Here is an 18,972-nt window from a genome sequence, read left to right on the forward strand (position 1 = left end):
GCATAGCTAATGTGATGGCAGGTTAATTGCATGGTCTAATGTGATGGCAGGTCATGTTAGCTAACTGAATAAGCTAGCATATCAGATAGAATTGTTACGAGTCTATGCTCTTAAAATAACAGATAAGAGTGAAAGACAACAAGCTTTATAAAGCTTACCAGACAATTTATTTCCCCAGAATATAAAGTGAGAATGAGATAAAAGAACATGCAGTATTGAGAATTAAATCCCATAGTCCAAGAATTACAGGCACAAGTCCTAGTAATTTAAAGTCCTGAATAAAACTCAGTACAAGTCTAGAATAAATCCAAAATCTGAAGGCGATGATATATGTGATAGCTTAGATTGTTGATGTATCAGCAGTCTTTTGTTGAATCACAAAAATTTAATTACACTATAAATTCCAATGTCTTTATCAAAGAATTTTATGAGAGCATTTTTATGTTTCCAGAGAAAATAATCACATGAAATCAATAATTTGAAGAAAGATTCAGCACAAATTAGTATTAAAAAAATACTGGACACAAAATACTTGATTCTACTAAAAGTTTAAGCACAAATGACGAAGTCCTCACAGTCCTCTACTTGACCTTGGGTCATAATTAGCATTTTCTATAAAACAAAACTTTACCTGATGTAAAATACCTGTCTGCATGGTTTGAGTCTCAGGCTCAGCTAATGTCTGTACAGGAGAAAGCATGCCAGTAGCTTCTCATTGGTCAGTGGTTCTTCCCATGGTTTTCCAGGGTTCTTCATCGTCCACCAGTTATACTCACCACCATGTATAGCCTATTTTGTGCTAAAAATGGCATTAAACCCTACAACCACCTAATGGAATAACTTTTAGAATGGTCCTGATTTTTACAAAACAATAACCTGGATTATATATAATTCAATTAGGCAATTCCAAAACTTTGACCCAACTAAATATATTTAATTATATTAATAATACCAATTTTAAACCCATACATATAGAGAATAATTTAGCTATGTATTGTTTTCTGTGAATAAAATAGGCAGTTTGGGTCAAAAAGAAATGAACTCAATTGTGGACAAGGTCAAGTCCAACATACAATGTTACATTACAGTAACATGTAATGGAATAAAAGAAAATAAAACCCTAACATTTAAGTGAAATATACATAACAGAATGATGTGCTGGAAGGTCAGTTAGTATAAAGTCTGGCAGGTCAGTTAGTTAGTGTAATGTGTTTGCAAATCATTGTAATGTGTTTGCTGGTCAAGTAGCTAGTGTAATGTGTTTGCAGGTCAAGTAGCTAGTGTAATGTGTTTGCAGGTCAATTAGTTAGTGTAATGTGTTTGCAAATCATTGTAATGTGTTTGCTGGTCAAGTAGCTAGTGTAATGTTTGCAGGTCAAGTAGCTAGTGTAATGTGTTTACAGGTCAAGTAGCTAGTGTAATGTGTTTGCAAATCATTGTAATGTGTTTGCAGGTCAAGTAGCTAGTGTAACGTGTTTGCAGGTCAAGTAGCTAGTGTAATGTGTTTGCAAATCATTGTAATGTGTTTGCTGATCAAGTAGCTAGTGTAATGTGTTTGCTGGTCAAGTAGCTAGGGTAAAGTGTGTGCAGGTCAAGTAGCTAGTGTAACGTGTTTGCTGGTCAAGTAGCTAGTGTAATGTGTTTGCAGGTCAAGTAGCTAGTGTAATGTTTGCTGTTCAAGTAGCTAGTGTAACGTGTTTGCTGGTCAAGTAACTAGTGTAATGTGTTTGCTGGTCAAGTAGCTAGTGTAATGTGTTTGCAAATCATTGTAATGTGTTTGCTGATCAAGTAGCTAGTGTAATGTGTTTGCTGGTCAAGTAGCTAGTGTAACGTGTTTGCTGGTCAAGTAACTAGTGTAATGTGTTTGCAGGTCAAGTAGCTAGTGTAATGTGTTTGCAAATCATTGTAATGTGTTTGCTGATCAAGTAGCTAGTGTAATGTGTTTGCTGGTCAGGTAGCTAGTGTAACGTGTTTGCTGGTCAAGTAACTAGTGTAATGTGTTTGCAGGTCAAGTAGCTAGTGTAATGTGTTTGCAAATCATTGTAATGTGTTTGCTGATCAAGTAGCTAGTGTAATGTGTTTGCTGGTCAAGTAGCTAGTGTAACGTGTTTGCAGGTCAAGTAGCTAGTGTAATGTGTTTGCAAATCATTGTAATGTGTTTGCTGATCAAGTAGCTAGTGTAATGTGTTTGCTGGTCAAGTAGCTAGGGTAAAGTGTGTGCAGGTCAAGTAGCTAGTGTAACGTGTTTGCTGGTCAAGTAGCTAGTGTAATGTGTTTGCAAATCATTGTAATGTGTTTGCAGGTCAAGTAGCTAGTGTAATGTTTGCTGTTCAAGTAGCTAGTGTAACGTGTTTGCTGGTCAAGTAACTAGTGTAATGTGTTTGCAGGTCAAGTAGCTAGTGTAATGTGTTTGCTGGTCAAGTAGCTAGTTTAATGTGTTTGCTGGTCGAGTAACTAGTGTAATGTGTTTGCTGGTCAAGTAGCTAGTGTAATGTGTTTGCTGGTCAAGTAGCTAGTGTAATGTGTTTGCTGGTCAAGTAGCTAGTGTAATGTGTTTGCTGGTCAAGTAGCTAGTGTAATGTGTTTGCAGGTCAAGTAGCTTGTGTAATGTTTGCTGGTCACGTAGCTAGTGTAATGTGTTTGCAGGTCAAGTAGCTAGTGTAATGTGTTTGCTGGTCAAGTAGCTAGTGTAAGGTGTGTGCTGGTCAAGTAGCTAGTGTAATGTGTTTGCTGGTCAAGTAGCTAGTGTAATGTGTTTGCAGGTCAAGTAGCTAGTGTAATGTGTGTGCTGGTCAAGTAGCTAGTGTAATGTGTGTGCAGGTCAAGTAGCTAGTGTAATGTTTGCTGGTCAAGTAGCTAGTGTAATGTTTGCTGGTCATGTAGCTAGTGTAATGTTTGCTGGTCACGTAGCTAGTGTAATGTGTTTGCTGGTCACGTAGCTAGTGTAATGTGTTTGCTGGTCAAGTAGCTAGTGTAATGTTTGCTGGTCACGTAGCTAGTGTAATGTGTTTGCTGGTCAAGTAGCTAGGGTAAAGTGTGTGCAGGTCAGGTAGCTAATGTAATGTGTTTGCAGGTCAAGTAGCTAGTGTAATGTTTGCTGGTCAAGTAGCTAGTGTAATGTGTTTGTTGGTCAAGTAACTAGTGTAATGTGTTTGCTGGTCAAGTAGCTAGTGTAATGTGTTTGCAGGTCAACTAGCTAGTGTAATGTGTTTGCTGGTCAAGTAGCTAGTGTAATGTGTGTGCCGGTCAAGTAGCTAGCATAATGTGTTTGCAGGTCAAGTAGCTAGTGTAATGTGTGTGCAGGTCAAGTAGCTAGGGTAAAGTGTTTACAAATTAGTTAGCTAATACAATGTGCTGTCAGGTCAGTTATCTAATGTAATGGGCTGGCAGGTCAGTTATCTAGTGTAATGTGCTGTCAGGTCAGTTATCTAGTGTAATGGGCTGTCAGGTCAGTTATCTAATGTAATGGGCTGGCAGGTCAGTTATCTAGTGTAATGTGCTGTCAGGTCAGTTATCTAGTGTAATGTGCTGTCAGGTCAGTTATCTAGTGTAATGGGCTTTCAGGTCAGTTATCTAGTGTAATGGTCTGTAAGGTCAGTTATCTAGTGTAATGGGCTGTAAGGTCAGTTATCTAGTGTAATAGGCTGTCAGGTCAGTTATCTAGGTGTAATAGGTTGGCATGTCAGTTATCTAGTGTAATGGGCTGGCATGTCAGTTATCTAGTGTAATGGGCTGGCATGTCAGTTATCTAGTGTAATGGGCTGTCAGGTCAGTTATCTAGTGTAATGGGCTGGCATGTCAGATTGTGTAATGTGCTGGCAGCTCAGTTAACTAGAGTAATGTGCGGACAGGTCAGTTGGTCGGTTAGATAACATAATATTCAGGCAGATCAATTAGCTGGTGTAATGAGCAAGCAGGTCAGTTAATTATTCTGATGGCAGATCAGCTGACTAGTGTAGTGGGCTGGCAGGTCAGTTAGTATAATTTGCTGACAGGTTATTTAGATAGCATGATGAGCTGATGGGTTATTTAGATAGCATGAGCTGACATATTTATTAGACAGCATAATGTTCTGGCATTTCAGTCGGATAGCATAATCTGCTGACAGGCCAGTTAATTAGTGTACTATAATGGCAGACAATTATATAGTTTAAGGATGATCCTGTACATCATTAAGAAATCATGTTCTTTTAGGTCATTTAGATAGCATAATGTGCCAGCAGGTCAGTTAAGTAGAACAACATGCAGGCACATTATTTTGATAACATAATTTTGCAGGCTAGACAAAGTATCAAGTTGGGTATGAGTGAGATAAAGTATTAAAACTGCTCTAACAGCGGGAGACAAAGTTCAAAGTTTCCTCTAATAGTGAGACAGAGCATTAGTCTGTTCTAACAGTGAGACAAAGTACATGTCCTAACAGTGAAACAAAGCACAAGTCTGTTCTAACAGTGAGGCAAAGCAAAAGTATATTCAAACAGTGAAACAAAGCACAAGTCTGCTCAAATAGAGTGAGACAAAACGTTAATTATCCAGCATCACTAAAAGCATAAAAGTCTTATTAAAATTGTTACTGAGCACCATACATAGGGTACTAGGCTCTACATACATAGGGTACTAGACTTTACATACGTAGGGTACTAGGCTCTACATACGTAGGGTACTAGGCTCTACATACGTAGGGTACTAGGCTCTACATACGTAGGGTACTAGGCTCTACATACGTAGGGTACTAGGCTCTACATACATAGGGTACTAGGCTCTACATACATAGGGTACTAGGCTCTACATACATAGGGTACTAGGCTCTACATACATAGGGTACTAGGCTCTACATGGAAAGGGTACACAAATATGAGGAGGATATAGAATACTTTAGGTACTCAATACCAAAGAGGGTTCTGGATACCACTGGAAGGGTACTGGATACAAGGAAGGTTCTGAATATGAGGGTTCTGGATACCAAGAGGCTACTGAATACCACATAGAGGGTATAGCATGGTGTGGTTCACAGGTAAGATTGCAGCATTCACAGGAACTGTCTTTGCACACCAGTCATTAACCCTGTCCAGTTACTGCATGCTGAATTTACATATGAACTTCCACAATGATAATTGTGTCAATGATGTAATAATGTTGGTGGTGGTTTTGATGTTGTGATGCTAATGTGGTTGTGGCCATATAACCTGTCCATGTGGATGTACAGCAGTTGATTTCAGTCCAACACGACTCCATAATTGTGTGGCTCTTGCCATCTCACCATTACTGCATGTTTTATTTTGTTTTATAATTGTGGTGCATTAACTTAATGAATAGGCAGAACGTGACCTTGCATGTTTGCAAGATTAAAAATTATCAGACTTCTAAATTCCTCTTGAAAGGTTTGCAGTCATTTTATGTGTAGAAATAACTCTCTATCTCTATTTTGGTAATACTTTGGACTTTTCAGAGCCAGCCAAACAAGTTCATGCAAACCAAGCCACAAATAGCACCATCAACATGAAAGTCACCACCACAACTAGCCCAGCCACCAAGTTCCAAACATCCGTACCACCAAGAAAGACAGAAACATGGACCAATACCACTTTACTAAATCTTGTGACTCTAAAAGTCAAATTTCACATCCATCTGGAGATTCCATCAACTCCTGCTTTGAAAATTGCTGATTTTGACACTTCTGACGGACAAAGCATTAACCTTGAACCAAATTCAAGTCAGAATTTTGACCTTGACTCTAGTCCAGGTCAGAGAATTTTGGATTAGCTTTCTCTGCCAAGTTCTATGAATGTTCTTAAACACAAGTCTGTCCTTTTCTCACCTTCAAAATCAGTGAGACAATGGTATTGCTTTTCCACTGGTGGCATCAGTGTTAAAGTTTTGTGCCAGACATTTGTTTTGAAATATTTGCAAGACAAATGGGGATGTGGAGTGGAGCTAGAGATACATAAGGACACAACTTTACATGAAAATGTTTATGAAAGTAATATTTCATTCACGTCAGTCGTCGTCCAAACTTTAATATTTATGCCATTCTTAAGCAACTAAATCTTGTAAGGTATCCCTAACTTAGTTGCTACTAAAGTCCTTGGGAACTCTCTTCTGTTTTGTGTTAACTTTTGAAATCAGATTTTCTAGGTCAGCATTTTTTAATGACAGGAATCCTAGGAGAATGACAGGAATCCTAGGACAAAGACAGGAATCCTAGGTGCCCAAAATTGGAAGTATGTGTATTTGCAATTGCTTCCATGTTAAAGAACATCCCAGGGTATCACAGTCCCCCATAATCACAGGACATCCCAAGGGTATCAGTCCCCCATAATCAAAGAGCATCCCAGGGGTATCACAGTCCCCCATAATCACAGATGAAAACATGGGGCTGTCACAGACCTACATAATAAGTGAAGAAACAAACCATGGCCCTCAGTCCCTAGTAATCACAGGTGAAAACCTGGCACCGTCATGGACCCATGTAGTCAGAGATGAAGAAACAAACTCTGGGCTCTCACAAACCCACATAATCGCAAGTGAAGTAACAATGTTGTTGCTGATGACATCTTAACACTATCCCTGTACATCTTAGCACTATCCCTGTACATCTTAGCACTATCCCTGTACATCTTAGCACTATCCCTGTACATCTTAACACTATCCCTGTACAACTTAACACTTAGTATCCCTGTACATCTTAGCACTATGTATCCCTGTACATCTTAACACTATCCCTGTACATCTTAAGTACGTAACCTAAAGAGGAAGATACAAATGTTTATTATTTTTACTTTAGAAAGAAAGATACACTAGAGTAAATTTTGAATCTGAAAGCTTTAAGCACGAATATATTAATGGGCATTTTTTCTCTGACAGCCTTTTGGATACTATTCACTGATAGAATGCAGTTCTGTTTATAGTACATCGTACAGTTTAGTACCCAGCATGCATACTCATCTTAAGTTCGGTATTTAGTACTTTCAAAGAAAAGATTTTTTAAACATTTACATTTTCAAATCATATATATTTTTGTTTTAGAACATGAGCACTTGAAAGCAGCATGTCCCCTGGAGTGTGAGAATGATGGAGTGTGCTATGTTGTTGAAAAGCAGGCCTACTGCAGGTACTTTCATCATCCTTTTGTATTCTAATTTTGTATCCAACTTTTGCAGATATATGATAATCAGTTGTGTCCATTTACCCATCAGCTTTGTCAGTTCCCCTTTGTAACCTCAACTATATTCCTTCAATTGCTGCACCTTGAATGACCTTGAAATTCAAATAGAACTAAAATAACAAGATAGTAGGTCATGTGGCAATAATCTTTCGATAATAATAATAATAAAGACTTTCTTTAGAGAAGGAAACTCAGTTACAGAACTAATCTACCCTGAGGCCTTCTAGCTGTTGTGTACAGTAATATTTAGTATATACAACATATAAAAAATCAGGTTTGACACTAAAGAAAGTGATTTTAAAAATTAAAGTATCAAGCCTGGAACATATGCACAGGTATCTGTAAACACATAAACATATATAAAATATAAAATATCATCCTGCATGGAAAAATTCAGCTGTGAAAATAATGAAAAAATACAGAAAAATAGGCAATGTTTATATTACTAGAACTGTTAAGTTGTAAGATTTCATTCATTTGATCCATCGATTATGAAAAGAAGAAATGGTAGGAGCCTGCCTTATGTCACTAGGAATGTTGTTCCATACCAGTGGACCAGTATGTTGAAAACATTTTTTAAACAATTCTTTCTTTGGTCTTGGTATAATGTAATTTTTACTTCTTATGGACTTTAAATTTGGAGTGCCATCAGCATCTCTTTGATGAAAGATATTGCTTAGATATACAGGAATAGCTTTTCTGAATACTTTATACACCAATTTGGCCTTTCTAAGAAATATTCTTTCATGTATTGTTAAAATAAAATATTCATATCATCCTAGAAATTGTCAATATTTGATCTAGATTTATACAGCTTGCTCTCTTTTGGAGTCTTAAAAGGTAAAGATTAACTAATTTAGTTTAAATGTTAATTTTGCTGAATTGTAATTAATCTTTAAATTTAAATAAATATATGGGATTTGTAATCTATATCCTTGTAAAAAAAAAAAAAAAAAAAAACATTATAATGCTTTCCATGCAACCCATGTTGTATACATTATAGTGAGACTGCCTTTTAATGAAGTACATGGTACACTGTAGTGTGACCCCACTATAACTCGATGGTTGGTGTTCACTGAATCCGACTGTTATGTGCAGAGCTACAGGCTGACCTGGAAGAGGACATGACACAACAGTGAGAGCCGTAAGATGCTGGCAAAAAAATCTTATATCTAACCATGGAGCAGACTGAATTCAGCTTTCAAGCCACCCTCAAGGAAATCTACCAGGTTTTGTCCATTTGAGAATGCCTTCAACCCTCTACCACTACCCAGAAAACTCCATTTGGGTCTGTATTGCTTTTTAGAGCATGAATTGAATAAGTTCAGAGGCAGGCAGTTGAAGAACTTCCCTGCAACTCATCCACTCCTCTTGCAAAGGCATTTGGATCCACTCAGCTCCTGTCTGTGCAAAGTACATTCCAAGTCCCAAGGACAGGTGATTCCCTCAGTCAGATGTGTGCCAATATCAATCACAACTCTGACAGCAGACTACAGCCTAATCAACATAGGAGGCAATCATACAAAGGTAGGAATAACCATAATTGCTCTGCCTTCAAGCCTCTAAACCATAAATGACCTACCCTCCCGACCACCTGCAGACAGCCTACACAGCAAACTCCTGCATTTTCCTGCTCACTCCATCTCTTTCTTCCCTCAGAATGGGTGGTTTATTGAGGTCATTAAGGGGGGGGGGTAGATTTCGTTCATTGAACCCCCGCCCCTCTTCTCCTCTCCCTGCGGGAGGTTGTGGGTTCGATCCCCGACCAAGTCATACCAAAGACATACAAAAATGGTACTAACAGCTGCCTCGCTTGGTGCTCAACATTAAGAGGTTAGTGTTAAAACTGGTCGGCCTGGTGTCAAGATAATGTGACTGGATGGGACATCATGTTACATGTCTGCGGCGTGATGCCCCAGTGCTAGACATCACGATAAAACTGTCACACTGCATACATCAAAGTGATATTACTGAAAAATTGTTAAAGCTATGTTAAAAATCCAAATCACACACACACACTCTCCTGCTTTCCCATCTTCATGTAGGTACTGGCAGATCAGAAGGATGCCTTCCTACAACAAGAGATTTGGTCACTCATAAAAAAAAACCAAAACAAAACAGGTAGTGGATATCATGCAAAAGCCACATTGCCCGGGGTTTTATTAAAGGCTGTTTCTAATTTGGAAGCAGACAGCAAGTTGAGGCCCATCATAGACTTGAGTCACCTCAACTGATTCATTGCACCTCCAACGTTAATAATGGAGATGGTGAGATCAATCCACCTCTCCATCTGAAAGAGTGAGTATGCTGTCGGTCTTGACCTGACTGACACATACTTTCACATCCCTATCAACCCCATGTCCTGCAATTTTATGTTTTGATTACCCTAACACCGTTTATCAATTTACAGTTCTCCCTTTGACCTCAACATCAGCCCCTGGGCTTTTACTTGGAAAAGTCAGACCTCTGTCCATCCCAGAACTTTGTCCATCTGCATATGGAGTTCTTAACCAATTCACATAATCAAAATCATTGAAGTCCATTTCCAACAGGACTTGGATTTCAATGAGTTCTCCTGTTTATTCAATGTGGCAACAGACTTGATCCTACTCAGGTGTCTTTTTATGCTGCCCATTTTCAAGTCCCCTTCATCAAACAATCATGATCACACAGTAGATTAAATTATTCCTGCATCAGTGGCACAAACACGGGTTGGCTGACCATGGGAATCCTGCTGGATAAGCCTCAAGTGGAAATAATAGTATATATCAACAAGTGTGTACAGTTGGGGTGCCCACCTGTTGCAGGACTTCACTACCATCAGTAGCACGTGGGAGCCAGGGGATGGCCTCTGCACATCAATGATCTGGAAATGAAGGCTGTCATCAACTCCTTTCACTTCTGGGAAGATTGACTCTTATGCTAAATTGTTCTCATTGTACATGACAGCTCAGTAGTAGTGACCTATCTCCTCAAACAGGGGTCACCAGATTGCCCAACCTGTGTGTTATGATTTGGCAGTTTTTACATTGGTGCGACAATATCCATATCAACATGCAAGTCAGACACATTACTGGCAGACTCAATTTCTTGGCCAATTTTCTATCCAATAGCTGTTAAGTCTGTCACACAGAATGGTCTCTCAATAGGTCTTCATTGTCTGCGCACTTTGTGTCTAATGATCAACCTTTTTGTGACAAGGTGGAATCTAAAGTTACCCACCTTCATCTCTACCAGTCCAGACCCAGACGCTTGGGCTGTTAATGCACTGTCAGTCAATCGGGATTGTGGAACTTTGCCTACCCTCTCCTGATACCAAAAATAATCCAGAAGTTACATGGTGATCAGAATTGCAAGATGATTCTGATAGCCATTCTCAGATGGGACAAGTCCTGGGTCACTGTTCTACTCCATCTAGCAATAGATCTGCCCAGGAAGATCCCACCCAACCCGAATCTTCTTAGCATCCATGGTCCCAGGTTCCATTTGTCTGGACCGCATTCTTCTGCATCATGCTTGGCTCTTATCAGGAAAGCATTGCAAGACAAACAATTTAAACCTTCAGTTAAGGAGAGAATCTCAAGACAGAAGGACCTCCACTCTGAAGACTTAGAGGAGAAAGTGGCAAGTTTTCAGTGACTAGTGCCAGACCAATGACATTGTCCCTCTGAGTGCCTCAGTACCTCAACAGGTCGACTTTTGCTCTGGCTCTTTGAGAAACAGTTGGCCCCCATCACTATCAAAAGCTACCACTCTGACATTGGACATATTCCAGCATCTTGGCAGATTGGAAATTGAGCATGATAAAGACTTTTCAGATCTTTTGGCCAAATTTGATCTTAATTAACCAAAATACCACACTTGTTTCTAAAATGGAACCTGTTGTGGGTTTTAACATGACTCAATTCAAGTAAATTTTAGCCCCAAGCCCACACATTGCTAAAGTTACTATCATAACAAGACTTATTTCCTGATAGCTTTAGCTTCTGCATGCTCAGTAAACAAGCTACATGCTCTCTCCATTGATCCAAACCATCTTCATTTCAGATTGGATGGTTTAGTGGTCCTCTTGACAAAACCAGGTTTTGTAGCCAAAAACAGGTTACTGTCCATTAGTAACCAGAGTCATCATTCGTTCTCTTCTATAAACAGATCGAGGGCAGCAACATGCAAGATCCTGTTTCCTCTCAAGCACTCAAGCTGAAACAGACAAGTTGTGACATGTGTAATCACCTCCTCCTCCCAGTAAAAGCTGGGAAACAAGCTCTTGAGTCATGGCTGAAGTGGGTTCTACACCCTGCATACTCTGAGGTCTCGCATGACAAGTCACCTCATGAAGATTACTGTGAACAAGATCAGAGCCATGTCTGCGAGCCATGCATTCGAACACATTCGATCCTAGATGTAATGGAAGCTGTTGGCTGGCATTCATAGTCAACCTTCTCAAGTTTTTACCAGAGATTTAGTGTCACAGATCTTTGTCTAGTGGCATCAGCACAGATGCCACCAGACCCAACTAAATCAATCAATATAGCCTGTTATCTTTGCTGGATTTGCCATTGAAATTTTGTAGGTAAGATTTCAACTTCATCTTCTTAACCATTGATAAAGATCACATGTCATGGTGTTTTTCACAACTAATATGTATAAGTTGACGGCAATATCATGATACTCTTTACAACAGATTGTGTAAGCTTTGTCATAATGCTGTTCACAACTGATCTACAGGTTGACAGCCATGTCCTGATGCTGTTTATGCCAGATCTGTAAGTTGTATGAAGTCATGATATATAGAATCTATGTTGAGGTTTGGAACAAGACAAGGAAATCCCAGTCAAGGGGTTACATTGTCTCCCTATGATGCTTGCCGTGGGGGTGAGAGTATAATGTAACCCTGCAACTGGGATTTCCTTGTCTCAGTCCAACCCCAATGTAGATTCTTTTTCTTACTCAATAATTTCCTTTAAAGTCAAAAAGAACTTCTCACTTCTGCAATATAGTTAACACACCAGTGTTTACCTGCTGTGCATTAATGCAAATAAGTTCATGAGGGAGTGTCGTGTGTCATCTGAAGTACAGTTTTTATATATGAGCCAAACAAAATAACATAAAACATTGCATATTATTAAGGAATTATCACATTTAATATATGGATGTTATATGAAATTAACAATTAATATTTGATATTTATTATAACAATGTTTGTTTCTTCAATTCCAGTTTAGAAATTTATATTGTAAATAATGAAACGATACTGGGGCCACACCTATGTTGTGCATAGGCTATTATTATTACAAAAAGTTACATGTAGCATGACTGTCCATGCTTGGGTTATTCACAGGTAATTAGTGATCTGTTGCACATCTTATATAACTCCTTATTTTTGGAGGAGGTGAAACTCTTAGTGACATACTTGTGTTGTTCTTAATATTGATTGTAAAATTACCTCCGTGAATAATAGACCCATCAAATACAGACTGTGGTGGACAACATTGTGCTAAACTTTCAAGTTCATGGATTCTTTGAAAATTTATTTTTCTGTCTTGGAAATATGGCAAGTGCTACCATGAAATTTGCTTTTGGACTAATGTGTTGATGGATAAATGATTCCTTCTGGCTGGTAAGTGCATTATTTGTCATTAAATATTAGATATATGATTGATTCAACTTGGGCACAATGGAGATGCTTAACAATAGATTAAAATATGTTTGACATAACAGAATTTCTGACATAACAGAATTTCTGGCTGTTACTAAGTTTTCTGTAGTTAAGAGAGTTGAGAGGCTATGAAATGTATAGGTATATAGTCTATGTACATGGATCAGTGTTTTCTGTCACGTATTTCACACAGCATTGAAAATTGTCACATCATTTCACACAGCATTGAGAATTTTTTCCTATCTGTAGCATTTTTCAGGTCAGCATCATTAAATGTAGCTAACAGTATATAATTTGATTCACATGAAGTATTTAAAACTAGTTACATAGCTTTAGCTACATTTAATGATGCTGACCTGAAAATGTATTGAGTTAGGCCTACATATTGGATAAAATTGATCATGCTTTGTGGAAGGAACAAGCATAATATCAAAAAGCTTGACATCATATGTGTGTGTCTTTGTCTCTCAAAATGTTTTTGTATGGTGCATTCTCAAGGATGGATTTAACTAAAGTTGCTATGTTTTTTTTACGTATTTGTTGTTTGGTTTTAGAACTACGTCAGGCACAGCAGAAGATAACAAGGGTTTCTTTTTTTCTAAAAGTTGTTCTGGGCATGTGGACACCTTGACTGAGATGACTGGTCTGAGATGACTGGACTGAGATCAGAAAAATAAGGCCTGCAAAACAGCGATATTTATGTTGCATGGGTGTGAAAATGATATTCTCCCCTGATTTTGTGAATACATTTCACTAGACTTGATCCCTATAGTATGGTAGGTTTTGTGCAACACTATAAAGATGTTTTTTGGGGTCAGTACATCAAAATGAAGATCAAGGATCATGTGAGATGCGACTTTTGAAGGGGTGTGTGCTTTTGGAGGATAGCCTGAATGGATTAGTTTTATCAATGTTTCTACAGGTGTCCACCTTTCCTGACGGGGTCACGCTGCGAGTTTAAACTATCTAAGGAGGCCCTAGAGCAAGAGCGAGGAAACCAGTCAGAGATAATCACAAAGACCTCTCCCCCACTTGAACAGGTACATGACGGGTCATCGGAAAAGACAGCATGGATAGCTGGAGTCTTGCTGTGTGTGGGTATAGTGGTTCTGATTGTAGTAGTGGTGGTCATCATCAGGAACTCGAGGTAAGTTTATATATGTCATTAATTTGTCCATTAACTTTAGGTAACAAGACAGTGATTCTTCTGCAGCTCCACACATAACTCTTGATAAATAGTATGTTGCAGTTTTACTCAAAGAAAAGACAAAACACCTTAATTAAACATCCATAAAATTTTTTAAATGCTTTTGTATTGTACAAAACTATTAAATTTTCAACATTTAATCTCGAGTTTGTTAGCTCATTCATCATGCAATAAGAATAGTCCATATTATATGATGGCACATTCAGACTGTATAAACTGTTATGATTGCACATTCAATCAGTATAAACTGTTATGATTGCACATTCAATCAGTATAAACTGTTATGATGGCACATTCAATCAGTATAAACTGTTATGATGGCACATTCAGTCAGTAAAAACTGTTATGATGGCACATTCAGTCAGTAAAAACTGTTATGATGGCACATTCAAGCAGTAAAAGCTGTTATGATGGCACATTCAAGCAGTAAAAGCTGTTATGATGGCACATTCAATCAGTATAAACTTATGATGGCACATTGAATCAGTATAAAGGCCAAGGTCACTGACTGAAAGTAGGCCAGACTCCTATATTGATTCAACTGCAGGACCAAACTTCTATCAATGATTTAACATTAATACAAGTCCTAGTCTTAACTCTTATAATGATTTATACAGTGATACAAGTCCTAGATCACTCTTATAAATGATTTACACATTGATACAAGTCCTAGACCAAACTCTTATTAATGGTTTACATATTAATACAAGTCCTAGACCAAACTCGTATAAATGATTTACACATTGATACAAGTCCTAGACCAAACTCTATGATTTACACATTGAACTCTTATAAAGATTTACACATTGATACAAGTCCTAGACCAAACTCCTATAAATGATTTACAGTGATACAAGTCCTAGACCAAACTCTTATACATGATTTACACATTGATACAAGTCCTTACCAAACTTTTATAAATGATTTACACATTGATACAAGTTCTTAACCAAACTCTTATACATGATTTACAGTGATACAAGTCCTAGATGAAACTCTTATAAATGATTTACACATTGATACAAGTCCTAGACCAAACTCTTATAAATGATTTACACAGTGATACAAGTATGAGATCAAACTCTTATAAATGATTTGCACAGTGATACTAGTATGAGATCAAACTCTTATAAATGATTTACACATTGATACAAGTCCTAGATCAAACTCTTATAAATGATTTACACAGTGATACAAGTATGAGATCAAACTCTTATAAATGATTTACAGTGATACAAGTCCTATGATGATATAAAATGTGCTCTGCATGTTATCAGCAGTCATAGTAATGTTTTTACGTGATACTGATAATATTTTTCCATTATGTTACATTTGTTTCTCAATGCCATTATGAAGATTGGACAAAGTAATAGCTAACTATAAATATGTAACAGCTAACTATAAAAATGTAAATTGCATCAACTATTTTTCATGAGGTATATGGTAGCAGTGTCTTGAACCCATATTCTTCAAATAACTTTTTCTAATTGTGAACTCTTTTTTTTTGCAAGGGGTGAGAAACCTCATTTTTGTTGATTGTTATAATTTTATGAACATTTGAGAGTAAACAAGTTTCATGTACTTTGTTACAAGCTTTAATTGCAGTAGTTTGAATTTATATATGCTGGAAATTATAAGACGCATTGTCCATCTAGAATTTAAAATATAAAGTGACTGGAAATTATAAGACATGTTGACAAACAAAAATTACACACAAATAAGGGATTCAGAGCAGTTTAATGTCAATAATAAACCTCACTACCTCCATTTGATGCAAATTTTGATTAATTGGTCAAGTCCTCAGCTTGCCAATTGTAGAAAATTAAAACAAATTTAAGCTGAAATGCAAAACTAAAATGGGTCAGTGATCATTGTTAATCTGTATTCATAATTTTAACCTATATTATGATTATTCTTTCTTGAACATATGAAAGTTATATGTGCTGGTTATATGCATTATACAATTAAACATGAAAGTTATATGAATATATGAAAGTTATATACATTATACAATTAAACATGAAAGTTATATGAATATGTGCTGGTTAAATACATTATACAATTAAACATAAGAAAGTTATATACATTATACAATTAAACATGAAAATTATATGAATATATGCTGGTTATATACATTATACAATTAAACATGAAAGTTATGTACATTATACAATTAAACATATGAAAGTTATACGAATATGTGCTGGTTATATACATTATACAATTAAACATATGAAAATTATACGAATATGTGCTGGTTATATAAATTATTCAGTTAAACATGAAAGTTATATGAATATGTAAAAGTTATATACATTATACAATTAAACATATGAAAATTATACAAATATGTGCTGGTTATATAAATTATTCAGTTAAACATATGAAAGTTATACAAATATGTGCTGGTTATATACATTATACAATTAAACATATGAAAGTTATGTGAATATATGCTGGTTATATAAATTATTCAGTTAAACATGAAAGTTATATGAATATGTAAAAGTTATATACATTATACAATTAAACATATGAGCGTTAAATGAATGTGCTGATTATATACATTATACAATTAAACATATGAAAGTTATATGAACATGTGCTGGTTATATACGTTATACAATTAAACATGAAAATTATACGAATATGTGCTGGTTATATACATTATACAATTAAACATATGAAAGTTATGTGAATATATGCTGGTTATATAAATTATTCAATTAAACATGAAAATTATATGAATATATGCTGGTTATATACAATATTCAGTTAAACATGAAAGTTATATGAATATGTAAAAGTTATATACATTATACAATTAAACATATGAGCGTTAAATGAATGTGCTGATTATATACATTATACAATCAAGCATATGAAAGTTATATACATTATACAATTAAACATATGAAAGTTATATGAACATGTGCTGGTTATATACCTTATACAATTAAGCATATCAAAATTATATGAATATATGCTGGTTATATACATTATACAGTTAAACATATGAAAATTATACGAATATGTGCTGATTATATAGATTAAACAATTAAACATGAAAATTGAGCTGGTTATATACATTATACAATTAAACATGAAAGTTATATGCATTATACAATTAAACATGAAAGTTATATACATTATACAATTAAACATGAAAGTTATATGCATTATACAATTAAACATGAAAGTTATATGAATATGTGCTGATTATATACATTATACAATTAAGCATATGAAAGTTATATACATTATACAATTAAACATGAAAGTTATATGAATATATGCTAGTTATATACATTATACAGTTAAACATGAAAATTATATGAATATGTGCTGATTATATACATTATACAGTTAAACATATGAAAGTTATACAAATATGTGCTGGTTATATACATTATACAATTATTAAACATGAAAGTTATATGAATATATGCTGGTTATATGCATGATTCAATTAAACATGAAAGTTATATGAATATATGCTGGTTATGAACATAGTTAAACATGAAAGTTAATATGAATATGTGCTTGTCATATTCATTATACAATTAAACATATGAAAATTATCTGAATATATGCTGGTTATATGCATTATACAATTAAACATGAAAGTTATCTACATTATACAATTAAACATGAAAGTTTTATACATTATACAGGTAAACATGAAAGTTATATGAATATATGCTGGTTATATATATTATACAGGTAAACATGAAAGTTATACGAATATGTACTGGTTATATACATTATACAATTAAACATGAAAGTTATATACATTATACAGGTAAACATGAAAGTTATATGAATATATGCTGGTTATATACATTATACAGGTAAACATGAAAGTTATATGAATATGTGCTGGTTATATACATTATACAGTTAAACATGAAAATTATATGAATATGTGCTGGTTATATACATTATACAATTAAACATGAAAGTTATATGAATATGTGCTGATTATATACATTATACAGTTAAACATGAAAGTTATATGAATATATGCTGGTTATATACATTATACAGTTAAACATATGAAAGTTATACAATTATGTGCTGGTTATATACATTATACAATTATTAAACATGAAAGTTATATGAATATATGCTGGTTATATGCATGATTCAATTAAACATGATAGTTATATGAATATGTGCTTGTCATATTCATTATACAATTAAACATATGAAAATTATCTGAATATATGCTGGTTATATGTATTATACAAATAAACATGAAAGTTATATACATTATACAGGTAAACATGAAAGTTATATGAATATATGCTGGTTATATACATTATACAGGTAAACATGAAAGTTATACGAATATGTACTGGTTATATACATTATACAATTAAACATGAAAGTTATATACTTTATACAATTAAACATATGAAAGTTATATGAATATGTGCTGGTTATATACATTATTCAATTAAACATGAAACTTATATACAGTATACAATTAAACATGAAAATTCTATACATTATACAATTAAACAAATGAAAATTATATGAATGTATGCTGGTTATATACATTATACAGTTAAACATATGAAAGTTATATGAATATGTGCTGGTTATATACATTATACTATTAAAAGTTATGCAAATATGTACTGGTTATATACATTATACAATTAAACATATGAAATTATATGAATATATGCTGGTTATATACATTATACAATTAAACATGAAAGTTATATGAATATGTGCTCGATATATATGCATTATACAATTAAACATGAAATTTATATACATTATACAGTTAAACATATGAAAGTTATATGAAAATGTGCTGGATATATATGCATTATACAATTAAACATGAAAGTTATATACATTATACAATTAAACATATGAAAGTTATATGAATGTGTACTGGTTATATACATTATACAGTTAAACATATGG

The 18,972-nt window shown here is 35.0% G+C and overlaps 1 protein-coding gene across 3 annotated transcripts in view; it reads left to right on the top strand.

The window, feature by feature from the left end:
* LOC149779246 (vitellogenin receptor Yl-like) overlaps nucleotides 1–18,972 on the top strand; it is a 102,182-nt gene that overhangs the window by 69,356 nt on the left and 13,854 nt on the right. For 2 of the 3 annotated variants that reach the window (XM_089939827.1, XM_089939828.1), the window contains 3 exons: nucleotides 5,450–5,743; nucleotides 7,027–7,111; nucleotides 13,747–13,971. In XM_089939827.1, coding sequence (XP_089795953.1) covers nucleotides 5,450–5,743; nucleotides 7,027–7,111; nucleotides 13,747–13,971 — 604 coding nt within the window. The remainder of the gene's footprint in view (nucleotides 1–5,449; nucleotides 5,744–7,026; nucleotides 7,112–13,746; nucleotides 13,972–18,972) is intronic. The other variant, XM_089939830.1, reaches the window with a different exon arrangement.

This window comes from Sinohyriopsis cumingii, chromosome 17 (genome assembly GCF_028554795.1).
Source record: "Sinohyriopsis cumingii isolate HCF-2022 chromosome 17, ASM2855479v2, whole genome shotgun sequence".
Classification (NCBI taxonomy): domain Eukaryota; kingdom Metazoa; phylum Mollusca; class Bivalvia; order Unionida; family Unionidae; genus Sinohyriopsis; species Sinohyriopsis cumingii.